This window comes from Vipera berus (genome assembly GCF_964194415.1).
Source record: "Vipera berus genome assembly, chromosome: 1".
NCBI lineage: Eukaryota > Metazoa > Chordata > Lepidosauria > Squamata > Viperidae > Vipera > Vipera berus.
In genome coordinates, this window is record NC_138202.1 from 100,542,377 (window position 1) to 100,561,950 (window position 19,574).

The window sequence follows — 19,574 nt, forward strand, 5'->3', positions numbered from 1 at the left end:
ACCTGAGTTCAGACTTCTACATAATTAACTTTGCAAAAGTTAATTAATTAAAAAAACATGGTTCCAATACGTGGAAATATTTTTCTGAGCAGATTTTACTTAGAGCTATTCTCCTTGAGGAAATTCAGTTTTTAGTAAAAAAATGTTTTACAATTTATGATTTATAAGGTGTATCATTCATTCCAAGTAATTAAGAATATCCTGCACAATATTATTTTAACAGAGATGAATACAGCTCTGTTCCAAACATTGTTAAATTTCCACTACTTTTTCATTGTAGCACTTCCTCCTCTATGCTAGAATGCCTTCTTGCTTCACTGCCTATAATACTTACACCATTTCCTCTTTGAATAAAATAGAAATGTTAACCTTAAGAACTACCCTAAAACTATTGTGGTTGCCTACCTTGCAGCCTTTTTTGCAGTGTTAAAATATCTATGGTTATAGACTAGTTCTGTGTAGTATTAATTTGGCAGGATGCTCTAGTTCAGGAGTCCCCAACCCCCAGTCCATGGACCAGTACCAGGCCGCAGCATGCCAGCAACCGGGTCGCACATACAAGCAAAGCCCCAACTGCGGGATGCAGGCAGCACACAAAATCATGCATCCTCCAGTCCGTGGTACCCACGGAACCAGTCCCTGGTACCCAAAAGGTTGGGGACCTCTACTCTAGTGCAAGAGAAAGAAGACAGACTTTTGAAGCATCCATCTCTCAAACAACAATTTAAAAAGGTAAAGGTAAAGGTTCCCCCGCACATACGTGCTAGTCGTTTCCGACTCTAGGGGCCGGTGCTCATCTCCGTTTCAAAGCCGAAGAGCCAGCGTTTGTCCGAGGACGTCTCCGTGGTCATGTGGCCGGCATGACTAGATGCCAAAGGTGCACGGAACGCTGTTACCTTCCCACCGTAGTGGTCCCTATTTTTCTACTTGCATTTTTACGTGCTTTTGAACTGCTAGGTTGGCAGAAGCTGGGACGAGTATCAGGCGCTCACTCTGTTACGCGGCACTCGGGATTCGACCCGCCAAACTACCAACCTTCTGATCAACAAGCTCAGCGTCCTAACCCACTGAGCCACCGCGTCCCTTAAAGATAATTTAGACTCTGCTAAATTGGCAACAAAGACTGCAGAATGGATAGGTTAATTTACAACAGGACAGCAACAGAGGACAAAGCCTCTGCCTCCTCCCCTCACAAAAGCCACGTACTTAATAGGAATATGCTAGTGCAATATTTTGTGGGTTTAAAAAATGCAAGACACAACAGATTTGATTTGTTACGTTGTCAACATGTAAATCTTTTCTAATATTATTTCCACTTCCCTCAAGCCAGAAAGCAGTCCATCAGGTTTTGAACCTGTCACATGCATAACAAAACATTTACAACCTTTTAAATGAAAAAATGGTTATATATTTAGATTCAAGATATACATACTATACTATCCATCAGATTTGTTTTAATATTGAAAAAATATTCAAAAAATAGAGGAGCAACACTCAAAATAATCTAGTTTCAAAGCCTAATTACACTTCATGATGCAACTATTTTAGAGTACAGTACAGTACTGTAAAAGCAAATATGCTACAATCTTAAGCAAAATACTTATAACACTTTGATTACTTAAACTACAGAAGCTTCTATATCTGCCTGCTGCACCTCTGCCCTAGAAACTGTCAACATAGTTAATAAACTTTCACTGCAGTTTCACACAGAAAACTGACACAGCACCCACTTTGCTAGCAATTATTCAATGTAATGCAGAAAATACTTAGTTCTTCCTGTTCCTTATTCTTCTCTACAACGTCCAAACTGAAGTAATATTTTTTTCCTTGTAGTAAGCAGTGTGCATAGGAAGATATGATAGATATGATAGGTTCCATTATCAAAAGAAAAGATGCAAGTGTTGTATTTTGGACATGACAAAGAAACATAGGAAACAGGATGCACAAGATATTTGTGTTCATCCTGACCATTATACTCCATGATATCAAATCAACTCTCAAATTTCAAGACAACAATCTCATTGTCAACTCTGCAAATGAGCATGGCTGCAGCCATTTTTCCCCATTTGAGGTTGCCACATGGATCAGAGGGATGGGGCTTGCCCAGGTGCTTCATTAGTCAAAATAATCTTCTGTCCCGTGGGAACCAAGGTCATCTATTGCTCCAGCGATTAGGGGTTGCATAAAAAGCCCACCAAATGAGTATATTGGGGAACATAGTTGATTGCATAGTTTTGTGGGTGGGACATTAAACTTTGTAATTGGGCAATTGTTACTTGTGTATTCAGACTTGGTTTCACTTTTGACCGTGCCGATACTTTGTAACTAATAAACATGTTTTTTGAGGGATTTTCAAGCCTCAGAGTTCTGCTTTATTCGTCTCTGTCACTCGGAAACATGACATTAAACCAGGTCTCCCAAAACTTTAATTTTTTTCCAGGGTGCTGGGCCCCAACTGCCTACCCATCCTTTGGAAGAGCGGTAAAGACTCGGCAAAGATTTGAGGATCGATGAAAAGAATGGAGCCGTTCCCAGCCACAATGGAACTCCAGCTGTTGGAACGCAAGCAGCCGCTCCAGCCACCAAGAAGGCGTCATTGGCAGGGGTTCGGCCAAAATCCCAGTTGATCCAACCTGGGAAGCTGGTACCGCAGAGGGGAACTACGATCCTAGTGGACCTCTATCAAGCCGAAGCTGCCCCTCAGCTCAGGAGCGCTCCTGTTGCTGCTGAAGAGGAACTCCTGTTGCTGCCATCCTAGGGGTTTTCATCCGCAGCATACCAGGAGGGAAAGGGATCGATCGGAGGGGACAACTCTGGAGACTGGAAGTTCCAGTCCACAGTCCACAGCCTCTCACTTGAGCAGCTGAAGGAGAAATTTGGCAGATTGGAGATAAAAGTGATGGTTCCCGACTCCCAGGATGTGTGTGCCATGAGAGGGAATGCCATCACTTCCAACCCCTCACCAGAGTCCCAGCCCAACTACAGAAGCCCGTGCCACCTCACCTATTCCCCAGCCAGCTGTGATGTCAAGCCCTGTATCCCAACCCAATCCGCTGCCGCAGCCTCAACCCACCAGTCCAGAAACCCGGCCAAGAGAAGTCTGGAGGGTGGTTCAGCCATGTCCCCAGGACCAACAGGCAGCCTAGCAGCAGGTGCAGATGGCCCCACCACGATTTGAGCCGCTTCCCACCAAGCCCACCTTTGATGGGGACCCTGAGAAACTATTCTTCTTTCTGAACAAAGTGTGGGCTCATCTAGATCGCTACGCTTATGCCTACCTGGATGATGCTCAGATGGTGATTGCCATGGTGGCCAATTTGGAGGAGGAAGCAGCCGACTGGGTGACCAACCTCCATGATGAAGGGGCTCCTGAACTGCAGAATGCTAACCTATTCATGGAGCAACTAATAGGTCATTTTGAAAACGAATCCCAGACCTTGCTGGTTGAGAAGGAGATCCATCATCTGAAGCAAAAAGGCTGCCCTGCTAAGAAATACATTAGTGAATTCAGACGAGTTGCCGGTCAGCTAAGGCAGGGGCCGGAATGATTGCTGATTAACTACTTCAAGCAGGGGCTAAACCACGACTTACTCCAAGCCTGTATCATTTGGGGTGTTCGTAACCAATCGTATCAGTGGTACAGCATGGCAGTGATGCTGGACATCGAACTGGACTGCCCCAGAAAGCCAGGCACAGCCGAACCCAAGCCATTACGCATCCAGGAGATACACTGTTCTGGTTGATATTCCCAGGGCACTATGAACACCAGCATCCTCCAAGCACCAGCCAGGCCTCCTATCAAATGCTACCGATGTGGTCTCATGGGTCACCATGCTGTGGAGTGCCCAGTTCCCAAGCCCCAACCCAGAAGCGCACCAACTGCCACCGCAAAGCCATGAAAAACTCCCAGAGGTGGAAGAGAGAAGACCAACTGGGCACATCAACACCCAGCTATTGCACATCCCACCTCTTGCCAAGCCCAAGGCAAGAGCCCAGCCACAGCCATTACAGATGCCGGCGTCCTACAACAGTGATGAGGAAGGCGAGGAAGATCCAATGGTGAGTCAACCCATTCCTTCCTTTGCCTTTCCTGTCAAGCTAATATTCTAGAGACCCATATGAACTTAAACATCGGTGCTTAATTAACCTGTCCACAGTGCTCAAGCTGGGGATTCAAGCCAAGCTGCCCCTACCCATGAGGTTTGAGCAAGCTGATGGATCCCTTATTGGAGGTACACCTGCTTTCCACCTAACAGAAATGGGTCAGCATTGGGAAATCGTTCATTTTGTGGTGGTCCTGATGACTTAGGCCATAATTTTGGGTCCGTATTAAGGAGGGGAACAAGTGGAACACCGCCTTCAATTGTCCTTTGGGAAGCTTCCAATTTAAAGTGATGCCTTTTGGATTATTGGGGGCCCCAGCTGTATTTATGCAATTGATAAATCAGGTGCTCCATGTCCATTTATACAAGGGTTTTTTTTTAGTTTTCTTGATGACATTATTTATACCAAAACCATGGGAGAGCACACCAAATTGGTCCGTGAGATGCTAAAGAAACTGTTAAAAGCCAAACTGTATGCAAAGCTGTCAAAGTGTAAATTTCACCAGACACGCCTTGACTATCTGGGGTACCAGATTTCAAGTGAGGAAAAAGACATGGACCTGCTAAAGTGAAGGCAGTACTGGAATGGCAACCCCCATGGACCCGTAAGCAGCTTCAATGTTTTCTGGGATTTGCCAACTTTTACCATAATATATTCCCTCTTTTGCAAAGATAGCCATGTCAATCACTGATTTACTCAAAATGGGAAAAGGTGGGGAAACCCTGACTCTGTCAGCCTCTGCAATGGTCGCTAGAATGCCAAGCGGTATTCGAAACTCTAGAAAGTCTTTTTGCAGCCGAACCTGTCATTAAGCACCCTGATCCTGAAAAGCAGTTCGTCATTCAAGCAGATAGCCGTGGGTGCTGTCCTCTTACAAAAAAAAAAATCACAGGGTGGAGCTACAACCTTGTGCCTACACATCCCGAAAGCTGACTGACATGGACAGGAGATGGGCCATGTGGAAGTAAGAGGCTTTAGTAAGATGGGCATTACTAACCCCGCACCATTTTTGGGAAGGGGGGGAATTACTTTTGAGGTGTAGACTGATCATAAAAATTTGGAAGCTCTAAAAACCCTTTGTAAATTACTACCCATAGTCTCAATTTAAATAAAAAGACAGAACACTTTTGAAGAACTGTGTAAGATTCCAAGCAATGTTCATAAAAATTCCACAGACAACTTTCAGAACACATACAAATACAGTTAGGAATTCTGGGTTTTCATTCAGTCCTGTCTCTTAAGACTGCCATGAATTATTAACAGAATTCACAGTTGCCAGCACAGACTCCAGCCAAACTAGTGATGTTACAATGATCTACTATCCGAGGCATTCCACAGGTGTAGAAGCCTATTCAAACATTTCTAATGTTGGCTTACCCAGAGGAAATGAGGGCCAAGGGAGCCTGCTGGAATACATCCAGATTTGCAGATCAAAGATCTAAAAACTGTGCAAGACTGCCATGGTGAATGCTCCAAAGAGTGTATAGCAAGAATGGAGCTCTTGACTACTTGTACTATTTCATCTCCAGTACAGAATATCTCCCTTTGGTAAACTCCACATGGAGTTGAAACAAAAGCTAGTTTTTTCATTCGGGTGTCTGAATGTTGTAGACCATTGGCGTAGAAAGAGCAACAACCAACTGAATGGAAGGGGGTAAGACATGCTACATTTTTATGCTTTGCAGCATTAAATGTGAATTACAACGACAGAGTATTTCTTATAATAAGAATGGCTTCATTCCAACTGTGCCTGGCAGTCCAATCATGGCCTGAAATAGCTAACATTATACGCTCTTCATTTTCACAGAACAAAAAGTTCTACAGTGATGAGCAATTATAATTTGTCAGTACTTGAATGGACACTCCTACAGCAAAAATGGCAGTCTTCTAAGCCAAATTTAATTTTTTGCTCAATAGTTATATGTGCCAGATATCACTGTGCTAAAATCACTTAAAAAATTTTAAACAGGGGAGGTCCACATCCCAAACTAATCGTAGAATTATGTCTTTGTTTCAAAATGTCAAACCATTTTTCTTGTCCTATTATTTGAAATACTGATAAAAGGACCACACTTCAGTACTAGAACTTTGCAGCAGTTCTGGGTTTAATCCCTCACAATTAAATGTACCTAATAACAAGTGATGGGAAAGCCTTACCTAAAACTCCTTTAGGATAAAGTGGGTTTTATGGTTTTTTGGGGGAAGTTCATGCAATCAGAGGAAGGTCAAAACTGGATATGGTAAAACAGAAAGTGGGTGCCTCAAGAATAGAGTACAATTTTAAAAGCCATATGTAGGTAGTTCTCAACTTACAACCAGTCACTTAGCAATTCTTTGAAGTTCCAGAGTTCCAACACGGACACACGTCATATGACAGGCGCTTGACAACCAGCTCTTTTTTATGTCCGGTTGTAGCATTCCATGGTCACATGTCCACAATTTACAACACTGTTTGTTTTCCAGCAAAAAAAACACATCCATAGGAATACTTTGGTTCACGTAATGACACCACAAAACAAATAACAAAATTGGGTCCAGTCACCTGGTTGTCTCAACTTATAACTGTCTTGATTTATGATAAAAATTCTGGGCTCCATTATAAGCTCCGTTGTAAGATGAGGATTACCTATATGGATTTCCTCCACCGTACGTTTTCTTAAAACTACTAAGTTTAATTTACTTTACTATAAACCAGTGGCAACTAAGAAAGGGATCAGTGTGTGGAAAAAACAGGAAAAGCTCAATCTCTCTCTAGATTCTTTACTTTCTACCCAAGAACTAAAAGGTATTTTTTATGTAAGCCAGCTTTATATTTTCTTAAACTGTTCCCAAAATTCAAGCTACATTTTATTAACTAGAATATATCAATTAGAGATAACTCTAGAATAAGAACAATTATTTACTTTCATTAGTTTAAACCAGAGGTAGGCAACCTTGGCTCTTTTAAGACTTGTGGACTTCAACTCCCAGAATTCCTCTGGGAGTTGAAGTCCACAAGTCATAAAAGAGCCAAGGTTGCCTACCCCTGGTCTAAACACATCTACGATGTCTGGGTTAAGAAACTAAATTGGTTCGGTTAATACTTGGATTGTGACAATCAGGGAGAGCCAGCTTGGTCTAATGGTTAAGGCATCAGGCTAGAAACCAGGAAATTGTGAGTCCTAGTCTCACCAGCTGGTTGACTTTGGACCAGTTACTCTCTCTCAGCTTAATACAGCTCACAGGGTGGTGGTTGTGGGGAAAATAGAAGAAGGTAGAAATATTAGATATGTTCACTACCTAGAGTTACTGATAAAAATAATAAAAGTGGGATAAAATGTAAAATAAATAAATATCAAACCTAGAAGTTGAACTGGGAAGTTGAAAAATATCCCAGAAGAGATGGCAAGCCTTGGTGGCTAGCCTTGGTGGAGCAGTGGGCTAATGCCTCCTTAAGTAACACCAGCTGCCTGCAATTATTGCAGGTTCGCATCCCACCAGGCTCAAGGTTGACTCAGCCTTCCATCCTTCCGAGGTAGGTAAAATGAGGACCCAGATTGTTGGAGGCAATAAGCTGACTTTGTAATAATGCTGCTTGGGGGTGTGTGTGTGGAAAACCCTAATAAGCAGTCATGTACATAGAATGAAGGCTACTGCTAAGCTTGTAAGCCGCCCTGAGTCTTCGGAGAAGGGCGGGATATAAATGGAATTAAAATAAAAAAATAAAATAAAATCACTTCAGTACTTTTGCCAAGAAAACTGCATATTATTTTCCATGTCACTGTGGTTGTGTCACCAAGAAGCCGAAGTCAACTCAAGGCCATCTTTATCTTATTTGATTCACTTTTCACATATCTACACCCACAACAAGGTGTATTAGGGAACATTCTTAGAAACAGCCAAAATATTTTGATAGGGTTGAGGTAGACAAATAACACATCACAAAGCTGCAAAAATTTAGAAAACAGCAGAAGTTACTTTACTCCGCATCAAGGCATTAATCTTGCTAAAGCAGTTTTGTCTAGCTGACTGGCTCTTCAAGAGAAGGGAATTTCCAGGTTTTATGTGGAACTATGAAAGACTAAACCTTATTTTTTCCATGCAAATTAGGCACTCTAGCCCAGATTCTTCTCTTGGACAAATGCAACGAGATCAATCATTAACAATTTGTTGTCCTTTTACAAGTATGTCTCATTTGACCATCTAAGATAAATTACTGCTTAATAGTGTAACACTGTCTTTAAACAGTCTATCCACAAGACCAAATATTTTGAGTACATGGATGTAACTTTCAATCTGCATTGAAGCACCTGCATGTGTACATTTTGACATGCAAGCTGTTTGAGATTAATCCCCCACCCCACATGCACATTTAGCTATTTCAGCATTTACAGAACACTAGCATACCTATAATTAAATGGACAATGAACTCATCCTAAATTACAAAATGAGCACATAGCAAAATTAGTTAGCCAACATCATCATGTTTACCTGAAGTACAGCATGGCTGATAGCCAAGCGGCCCTAAAAGTCATGCTACATAGAAAATATATATAAATGCCACACTAGTTTCTTGTATTTTTATTATTGATTTACATTAGTTAAAACAAAAGAGCATCTGAGTTACTACATAATATCCTTAATTCAGATATCAAGGGGGAAGTATTTTCTCTTTTTAGATTTCCTCTAGAATTCTCGATAAAGATGGGCTAATAATTTGAAATCATCAGGTCCTGTGCCAATGAATTATTTCATTTAGACCCCCCCAAAAAATAAAATGTCATCTGAAGAAAAAAGCTTTTTCAGTCTCCCAACCTACAGAAACAAAACAGTGGGCTTGGGGAAGGGACTATTACAATAGGCAAGCCCACCTTGAAAGAACATACATTGATTTCTGGATTCTCCCAAAATGAGCCTAAGAGTACTGTAATCAAGAGTTATCAACTCCAGATCCTGCCTGGGTTCAAATATCCTACTCACTAATTACTCACTAATGGTTTATTTGGCTTTAGCTTCAAGTGTTGGCTGAGCCCAGCCTCTGGGACTCCAAAACACGCTTTACGGTCAGCACGTTGTGTGAACCCACACAATCGCCTTCCTCACCGGCTCAAGGTTGACTCAGCCTTCCATCCTTCCGAGGTCAGTAAAATGATGACCCAGATTGTTGGGGGCCATATGCTGACTCTGTAAATCACTTAGAGAGAGGCCTGTAAAGCGGTATATAGTTCTAAGTGCTATTGCTATTTAATAAAGTCTGATGAAGCAATCAATGGCTTAATGTGAACAAGGTTCTTAAGTAAGGTCCTGTAAGAAGTATGCCCAAAATGAAGCCTCTCTGCAAATACAGCCATCTCACCCTGGAAGGAATCAGCTGCCTGTACCAACTACACCTCCCATCCTAAGGGATACGCTCTCTGTTTTAGCTCTGAGTCCAAAAGACAAAATGCTCCGAGAACGTTTTCCCAAAGTCACTGTGAGAAGCAAAGGAAAAGCTTTCCTGGTGGAGAAGACTTTAGGTGGGCCAGCCAGCTGGGCTTAGCAATGGAGCCCAGCACCTGACTCTCTGTCGCCCCTCCCTGCCGCTCTCACCCCAGCCTGGAAAGCTCTCCGGGTCCGCCAAAAAGGGGAAGTGCCTAGGGAAGGCTCCGCCGGGGGGGGCAGCGAAAGGGCTCCCCAGAAACTGCCCCCGCCGCCCCATCCCCTCGCCCGGTTCAGGGCTCGAGGCGCTCTCCCGTCTCTCCTTGACTTGCCTTCAGCTGCGACTTGGAGACTTTACCGCTCCTGTCCAAGTCGAGGGCGGTGAAAGCGTGCCAGATGGGCTTCAGGAGCTCTTCCTTCAGGCTCCCCATGGCCCGTCGCTGCGCGCTCTTTCTCTGCCTCCCGGCGCCTGGTTCAAAGCGCGCCTCCCGGGAGGGAGCTGGTGTGCCGCTGGAGCCGCGACCTGCCCACTCCCGGCTGCCTCCAGCAGGCTCCGGCAGACGGCCGCTCTAGGAAGAGAGCGGCCTACGCACCGCCAGGTTTACGAAAACGTCGTACGGCTGTGCTTCCGTCTCAGCTCGGACCGGGAGCGCTGCTTTGCAGAGAGAAGGACCCAAGGGGAGAGGACAGGCGTCTTCCTCCCAGACCAGGCTCTGACTTCATCTGTGACGATGGGCGGGACTAAATTGCAAAGCCTTTCCAAAGAAAAATGCAGAGAAATTCAGGCAGATCTTCCTCAAATCCGGGTGAACTCTGATATTAAAACGTTGCCCTTCGCCGCAGACCTGTCTAGTTCTCGTGTTTTACCACCTTTGGGGTGGATAATTGCAGCCTTCGTGGGACGCGGCGCTGATCTCAAAAAAGCTTTCCCGTCGTCTTCCTTTTACTTTACGGGGTGGGTGGGGGGGGAGAACAAGAACTGAGAAAAAATGGAAAAGATTTGAAACTGGAAAAGAAAAATATCACCTGTTGTTCTCTACCTGGTGTAAATTGGAAGGAACATAATACAGGACTTCATTTGCTATGTGTATGCCACTATTGCTTCCTGGACAACATCTGTCTACCATGATGGTACAGCTTTGCTATGCAAGAACCCACAGAAAAGAAGTTTTTCAACCTATCAGTTAAAAAGTTTCTGTTGTTAGCTGCGAAGTCATGTCCGACCCATCGCGACCCTATGGACAACGTTCCTCCAGGCCTTCCTGTCCTCTACCATCTTCTGGAGTACATTTAAGCTCATGCCTACTGCTTCAGTGACTCCATCCAGCCACCTCATTCTCTGTCGTCCCCTTCTTCTCTTGCCCTCAATCTTTCCCAGCATTAGGCTCTTCTCCAGTGAGTCCTTCCTTCTCATTAGGTGGCCAAAGTATTTGAGTTTTAGCTTCAGGATCTGGCCTTCTAAAGAGCAGTCAGGGTTGATCTCCACTAGGTCTGACCGGTTTGATCGCCTTGCAGTCCAAGGGACTCGCAGGAGTCTTCTCCAGCACCATAGTTCAAAGGCCTCAATTCTTTGGCGCTCAGCCTTTCTTATGGTCCAACTTTCACTGCCATACATTGCAACTGGGAAGACCATAGCCTTGACTATACGCACTTTTGTTGACAGGGTGATGTCTCTGCTTTTTAGTGTGCTGTCTAGATTTGTCATGGCTTTCCACCCAAGGAGCAAGTGTCTTTTAATTTCTTGGCTACAGTCTCCATCTGCAGTGATCTTGGAGCCCAGGAAAATAAAATCTGTCACTACCTCCATTTCTTCCCCATCTATTTGCCAGGAATTGAGAGGGCCGGATGCCATGATCTTAGTTTTCTTAATGTTTAGTTTCAACCCAACTTTTGCACTCTCCTTCTTTACCCGCAACAAGAGGCTTTTTAATTGTTCTTCACTTTCGGCCATTAGAGTGGTATCATCTGCATATCTTAGGTTGTTGCTATTTCTTCCGGCAATCTTAATTCCAACTTTTGATTCATCTAGCCCTCCCTTTCTCATGATGTGCTCTGCATATAAGTTAAATAGACAGGGCGACAGTATACAGCCTTGCCGGACTCCTTTCCCAATTTTGAACCAATCAGTGGTTCCGTGTCCAGTTCTCACTGTTGCTTCTTGGCCCACATATAGGTTTCTCAAGAGACAAATAAGATGGTCTGGTACGCCCATCTCTTTAAGAACTTGCCACAGTTTGTTGTGATCCACACAATCAAAGGCTTTAGCATAGTCAATGAAGCAGAAGTAGATGTTTTTCTGGAACTCTCTAGCTTTCTCCATGATCCAGCGTATGTTGGCAATTTGATCTCTACTTCCTCTACCTCTTCGAAATCCTGCCTGTACTTCTGGTAGTTCTCGATCCACATACTGCTGGAGTCTAGCTTGTAGGATTTTAAGCATAACTTTACTAGCATGAGAAATGAGTGCAATGGTGCGATAGTTTGAAAATTCTTTGGCCCTGCCTTTCTTTGGAATTGGAATGTAAACTGATCTTTTCCAATCCTGTGGCCACTGTTGAGTTTTCCAAATTTGCTGGCAAATTGAGTGTAGTACTTTTACTGCATCATCGTTTAAGATTTTGAATAGCTCAGCTGGAATACTGTCACCTCCACTAGCTTTGTTGTTGCTCAGCTTTTCTAAGGCCCACTTCACTTCACATTCTAGGATAGGGGTGTCAAACTCAATTTCATTGAGGGCCGCATCAGCATTGTGGTTGCCCTCAAGGGGCCAGGTGGGTATGGCCAGGGTGGGCATGGCCTACTGGGTAGGCGTGGCTAGAGTGCGTATGGCCTATTGGGTGGGCATGGCCAGCTCTACATTGTTCGCATCAAGGGTGCCTATGGGGGCCTGCGCAGGAGTGGGACAGATCTGAGGGTTTCTGGCAGAAGAAGGGTATCTGGGCCAGGGCCAAGGCAGTGGGGGCCATTCCCTCACTGTTTCCAGGATGGCTTCGCGGGCCACATGAAACCACTTTGTGGGCCAGATCCGGCCCCCGGGCCTTGTGTTTGACATGTCTGTTCTATGATGTCTGGCTCGAGGTCAGTGACCACCTCACTGTGATTATCAGGGACGTAAAGCTCATTCTTGTATAGTTCTTCTGTGTAATTTTGCCACCTCTTCTTAATCTCTTCTGCCTCTGTTAGGTCCCTGCCGTTTTGGTCCTTTATCATGCTCATTTTTGCATAAAATGTTCCCTTCATCTCCAATTTTCTTGAAAAGATCTCTGGTCCTCCCTATTCTATTGTTTTCTTCTATTTCTTTGCACTGTTCATTTAAGAAGGCATTCTTATCTCTTCTAGCTCTTCTCTGGAATTCTGCATTCAATTGGGCATATCTTTCTTTTTCTCCCTTGCCTTTCGCTTTCCTCCTTTCCTCAGCTATTTGCAAAGCTTCCTCAGACAGCCATTTTGCTTTCTTGCATTTTTTTTTCTTTGGGATGGTTTTGGATGCTACCTGTTGTACAATGTTGCAAACCTCTGTCTATCAAATCTAATTCCTTAAAACTATTTGTCACCTCTACTGTATATTCAACAGGGATATGATTTAATTCATACCTGAGTGGCCTAGTGCTTTTCCCTACTTTCTTCAGTTTAAGCCTAAATTTTGCAATGAGAAGCTCATGGTCTGAGCCACAGTCAGCTCCTGGTCTTGTTTTTACTGACTGTATAGAGGTTTTCCATCTTTGGCTGCAAAGCACATAGTCAATCTGATTTCTGTGTTGACCGTCTGGTGATGTCCATGTGTAGAGCCGTCTCTTGGGTTGTTGGAAAAGAGTGTTTGCTATGACCATCGTATTCTCTTGACAAAATTCTATCAACCTGTGCCCTGCTTCATTTTGTACTCCAAGGCCAAACTTGCCTGTTATTCCACTTATCTTTTGGCTTCCTACTTTAGCATTACAATCCCCCATGATGATAAGGACATCGTTTTTTGGTGTTAGTTCTATAAGGTGCTGTAGGGCTTCATAGAACCGGTCAATTTCATCCTCTTCAGCACTGGTAGTTGGGGCATAGACTTGGAGTACTGTGATATTGAATGGTTTGCCTTGGATTCGAACTGAGATCATTCTGTCATTTTGAGGATTGTATCCCAGTATTGCTTTTCCTACTCTTTTATTGACTATGAAGGCTACTCCATTTCTTCTGAGGGATTCTTGCCCGCAGTAGTATACCTGATGGTCATCTGAATTAAATTCACCCATTCCTGTCCATTTTAGTTCGCTGATATCTAAGATGTCGATGTTCAGTCTTGTCATCTCTTGTTTGACTACGTCCAGCTTTCCTTGATTCATGGATCTTACATTCCAGGTTCCTATGGAGAAATTTTTTTTACAGCATCGGACTTTCCTTTCACCACCAGACACATCCACAGCTGAGCATCCTTTCGGCTTTGGCCCAGTCACTTCATTCTTTCTGGCGCTACTAGTACTAGCCCTCTGCTCTTCCCCAGTAGCATATTGGATGCTTTCTGACCTGAGGGGCTCATCTTCCAGCGTCATATCGTTTTGCCTTTTGGTACTGTCCATAGGGTTTTCATGGCAAAGATACTGGAGTGGGTTGCCATTTCCTTCTCCAGTGGATCACGTTTTGTCAGAACTCTCTGCTATGACCTGTCCGTCTTGGGTGGCCCTGCACGGCATAGCTCATAGCTTCATTGAATTACGCAAGCCCCTTCGCCACGACAAGGCAGTAATCCATGAAGTTTCTAATAGGACTTAAAAGTCCTTTAATTGCTTTGATTTAAACTTAGAGCATTCAGTATCAATGGTTTTCATTATGGTATTATGTATTTGGAAATACATAAGAAGACAGTTTTTCAGTTGGTCCTGAAATCTATTACAAAACTTGTACAACTGGTAAGCATGTGCAAAGTAGAAAACAAATTTTGTTTTGAATCTGGAACAAGCCATTGCATTCAAGAAGTTCTGCCAAACTGTTTACCATATGCAACAATTTTGTTCTCTATGTGATCCCAAGCTTCCAAAATACTTAGGTGTTGATTCAGCCAAAATCAACTATTCTGTGCACAAAAATAGTAAGTACATACATTGAATGTTTTGTGCATTCTTAACAATAAGCTAATTATATTGATGCCTGTTAGGCATATGGTGTTAGCCTACAATGTTGGGTTGAAAATATATTAACCATGATGTTATGTCTTTAAGATGTTAATTGGCCAATGGGTGTGTAAGTGTTCTCATGGCCATAAGAGGGACCTAGTAACGTAGCTTCTTTCTCTCTCTGAATTCCCTGCTCTCTACTATTACTGTTTTGCTCTGTTATTGTGTAAACCTGAACTGTGTATTGACCTCTGGACTGGTAAGAAGACTTTGTATTTTGGATTACTCCTTGGACTGTTGCTATTGTGTATGACATGGACTGTTTATTTTTGACTGTGCATTTTTTGTTTTTACACCACCTCAAAAGTAAACTACTTTTTGTTTTTACAACTCAGTGTACTCTTGTGTTTACTGTGACTCTTACTGCTCTCAGTACCCTTCCTTGTCTGTGCAACTCTTTGGTAGCACAAGGAGACCTCTGCACAACAAATTCCTTAACAATGCCAAAACTGCACATTGCCCAGGTGCATACTGTACATGTATCATACCTCAAACCATGATATGGAAATTAAAAAACAAAATAAGTTTATTTTATTTCTCCAAAACAAGGAAACCACATCTTTAGGTAGCCTAAGCAGCGTTCCTTAAAATAGGTTCCTAGGACTTTGGACCCCAAGATATCCTCTTCTCATTGGGCTTGATTTGTAATGATAGATCATTATTTCTTTGTTTTCAATCTTTGTACTTTGGGAAATCAGTCCCCCAGAGAAGGAAATATTAAAAGGGCAGAAAATTATATTTCCTCAAATGATCTTAAAGAGGCAGAAAAGCAAGGCCAGTTTTTTTAATAGCCCCAAGTCTCCCTCTCCAAGCAGAAACCACCTCTATAGAAATGCAGATGTAAACCATTCAGGAAAGTTGAAGCTAGAAGCTTAGGAAGACAAAGACACCTAAAATCTACATACCCCACACAAACTCTAAGACAGGACATAATAGGATTAACCACAGATGCCAAAGGCCACACCCAGACTCGGGTCAGAATACATGACACAGGAAATAGCTTCAAACAGGAACAGGAAACAACTCCAAACAAAAGGCTCCAGAGGGTATAAAAACCCACTCCCTCCCTACATGTGCTCACTCTCTTTCTTCCAGAGCCATCTTCCTGTCGCCCTCCTCTTCAATAAAATGCAACCTTCTTTCTAAAGCAGTTGCCATGTTGTTTATCCCCAGCTTGGACTGAACCCTGATGAAGACTTCCTTCAACAGAACAATTGCAATAGGTAAACAGTTTTTCTTCCACTAATCCTGCATCCTCAGTCCTATATCCCATTTATTATGAGATGTCCTGGAACTCCAGCACTTAGTGCGGTCCTTGTTGACCCAGGCAATGACCAATTTAGTATGGATTTCTGTAAAATACTTGTGACCATATTGTTTATGGGAGAAACACTCTTCGTCTGAATCCTCTGGTTGAACCTCTGGTATAGCTGTCTTCTGTCTCAGAGAATAGAAGCCCCACAACCACATCAGCCCCACACAACACTGGCGGGTGATTATTGTACCAACATGTGGCAAAACACATTAAGACATGCTTCTTTAAATATATTTGAATCAGAAAAAAATGCCAGAATAGTTTTTGGACCATTACAGAAGAAAAGGAAAATACGAGGATTAGAGAAAACCTGGATTAATTCTTTCCACCTGTCTTTACAGTAGAAGGTGGAGACATGACCTATACCAGTGAAAGCAAACCTTTTAGAGGCCGAGTGCCCAAACTGTAACCCAAAACCCACTTAAGTATTGTCGGGTACCGGGTGGGCATGGACAATTGAGTGGGTGTGGCCAATTGGGTGGGCATGGCCCATTGGGTGGACTGGTAACAGCAGACTGGGTGGGACTAAAAAGTTCAATCAATCAATTCCAACTTTGCGAGATTTTTTTTTCCACATGAGAAGTTGAAATTGATTGATTGAACCTTTTTTTTTGCACACGGCGGTGGAGGCCTAAAGCAAAAAGGTTTTATAAAATCCAGCTGAAGGCCTAGGACTGGAGCGACAACACACATACCCACAAAGAGGGCTCTGTGTGCCACCTGTGGCATACGTGCCATAGGTTCACCACCACAGACCTATACTTTTCCAGAGAGGAAGTTGAGACTGTTAAAGCAAATTGAGATACTCAGATAGAGACTCTGGATCATTTTGAGGGATTAACGATAAAAAAAACAATTCTGGTTCTGAGAGCATCTACTCTTCTACAGAATGTAAAATTGCTCACTATCTACCAAAAGTATTTTTTTTCTTTAATTTTTGTTCTGTGCCAGAGGCAGGAATATATTTTTAAAGGAGAAAAAGATTTGGAAAAACTTGAAAAAGTTCAACATCTATTCCATGGGTATAAATGGCAAACTAAGCAATAGGATCAAGCCTAATTGAAGGAATTAGCAGAGATCCTCAACATTTAAATCTTCCCTTATTAAACTACTATAATTTTTAAGATCATTAGCAGATCCAGCCATAAAGATGACCTCTTATCATTGTATACTTGGATTTTCCAAAAGCCTTTGGGGGGGGGAAACCCAGTCAACAGCTCTTGAGTAAATTAAGCAGCTCTAGAATGAAAAAAACAACCATTGTATGGACTGCTAACTCGACCAGAAAGTCAATAACAGGAATATATGGACAATTATCTCACTGGAGCCTCAAGAATCAGAGGATTATAATTTGAAAAATGATCTTGACTTGAGGGTAAATTGGGAACTGGCCATATTTCTGGATGCAACTATTCAGAGTGATAGAGTGATCTGAAGAGCTTCTGAAAAGTGAATGTCACTTAAATGGCAAATGCAAAGCAGTTTAATGTGATGCATAATGGGATTCTTCCACCACCACCCCCACGCCACCAAAAGAAAGTCATATATAGACTGATGGTATCTGAACTGTCTTCAACCAACCAGGAAAAAGATCTCAGAAATGTAGTATTGAGAGCTCAACAAAGATGACAGCTCAGGGTTTGGCAATTGTAAAATGGCAATTCCCAGGAGTAAGGCATAATTGTAATTATGTGTCTCAAGCACCATCCATATGAGAAAAGTCTAGAAGATTGGGGCATTTTAGCTTGGAGAAAAGTTAACTGAAGGAACATTATACACATGATCCAGATGTAGTAAAATCATGCATGGTGTGGAGAAAATGGAGAGAGAAATGCTTTTCTCCCTTTCTGAAAACACTAAGAAGAGAGAGAGAGCTGATTTAGACGACCGGAAGAAGATTTAGAACTTAAGAAAGCACTTAAGATGGGGATTGGAATATTGTGCCATGGAAGGGGACTGGAAAAGGAAGGAAGAGTAACCAAATGAAATAGTATCAGGTAAGAGATTTGGTCCCTAGGCTGCATCAGCAGAGGAATAGCATCAATATTACGAGAAGTTATAGTACTGCTTTATACTTTATACTTTATATATTTTTTATTTTTTTAATTTTAATTCCATTTATATCCCGCCCTTCTCCGAAGACTCAGGGCGGCTTACAAGCTTAGCAGTAGCCTTCATTCTATGTATATGCCTGCTTATTAGGGCTTTCACACACACCCCAAGTAGCATTATTACAAAGTCAGCTTAATTGCCCCCAACAATCTGGGTCCTCATTTTACCTACCTCAGAAGGATGGAAGGCTGAGTCAACCTTGAGCCTGGTGGGATGCGAACCTGCATTAATTGCAGGCAGCTGGTGTTACTTAAGGAGGCATTAGCCTGGTCACCACAATACAAAAAAGATGCTGATACAAGGCATCTGCAGGATAAATCATACGAGGAATAGTTAAGGGAACTAGCCTAATGAGAAGAATTAAGGTAACATGATAGCTATTTTTGTTGTATGAGGAGCTACTACAGAGAGGTGGAGATCAACCTATTCTCCAAAGCTCCTGAGGGTAGGGCAAGAAGCAATGGGTGGAATCTCATTAGAAAAAGAAGCAACCTAGAACTAAAGAGAAACTTCCTGACACTGAGAACAATTAACCAATGGAATAGCTTGCCTCCTGGAGTTGTGGGTGCACCATCGCTGGAGATTTTCAAGAAAACATTGGACAACCATTTGTCTATGTCAGGGGTAGACAACCTTGGCTCTTTTATGACTTGTGGACTTCAACTCCCAGAATTCCTGAGCCAGCATGGCTCAGCTTGAAAACTCCCTTTCCCCTCAGCATGACTGGCTCAGGAATTCTGGGAGTTTATTATTATTATTAATCCCATTTATATTCCGCCCTTCTCCGAAGACTCAGGGCAGCTTACATTCTAAGCACAAATCAAATGTGCTTAGCAGTTGAAGTCCATGAGTCATAAAAGAGCCAAGGTTGTCTACCCCTGGTCTATGTTTATACAAGGTCTCCTGTCATGGTGGGTGGAGCTAGAACTAGACCTCCAAAGTCCCTTCCAGCCCTATGATTCTATGATTCAAGGCTATATTTTCTGGATAAAGAAAATGACATAAGATGGGTTGCGTAATAAAAAAACTGGAAATGTTTCAACTAATTATATTGAAACATAAGGCTGATGAGCTTTAAGCAAAACTGGTAGGGTTGGAAATGGAAACTCAGACCTGAGAAGTTCAGATAAAAATTTGCACACTCAAGAAGGAAGTGAAGGATTGACCACAGATTTTTAAAATAATTAACAGGAAGAACATTTGCTTATGAAGATTATAGCCATTGTTGCTTATTTATTAATGCTTAGACTATGAGCATTATAAGAGTTCAAATGAGCTTGAACTCATAACATATATGAAGAGAAATATGACTTATTTATTATTGCTTTTAAAATAATAAAAGAGGGGGAAAATGAACATGGTAATTATGATAAAGAAAAGAGGAAAAATTGTGTTGTTTTTTAAAAAATGCAGACCTTTCTAGGAGGTATGAAATAGCAGCGGTGAAGGATTTTAATTATGACAGGATCAGGAGGGAAATAATCTAC

At 42.5% G+C, this 19,574-nt stretch overlaps 1 protein-coding gene across 1 annotated transcript in view; it reads right to left on the bottom strand.

The window, feature by feature from the left end:
• SWAP70 (switching B cell complex subunit SWAP70) overlaps positions 1–10,356 on the bottom strand; it is a 49,735-nt gene extending 39,379 nt beyond the window's left edge. The window contains exon 1 of the mRNA XM_081323656.1: positions 9,834–10,356. Within this exon, the coding sequence (XP_081179782.1) occupies positions 9,834–9,932 (99 nt within the window). The 5' untranslated portion in view covers positions 9,933–10,356. The remainder of the gene's footprint in view (positions 1–9,833) is intronic.
• Positions 10,357–19,574: the final 9,218 nt, after the last annotated feature.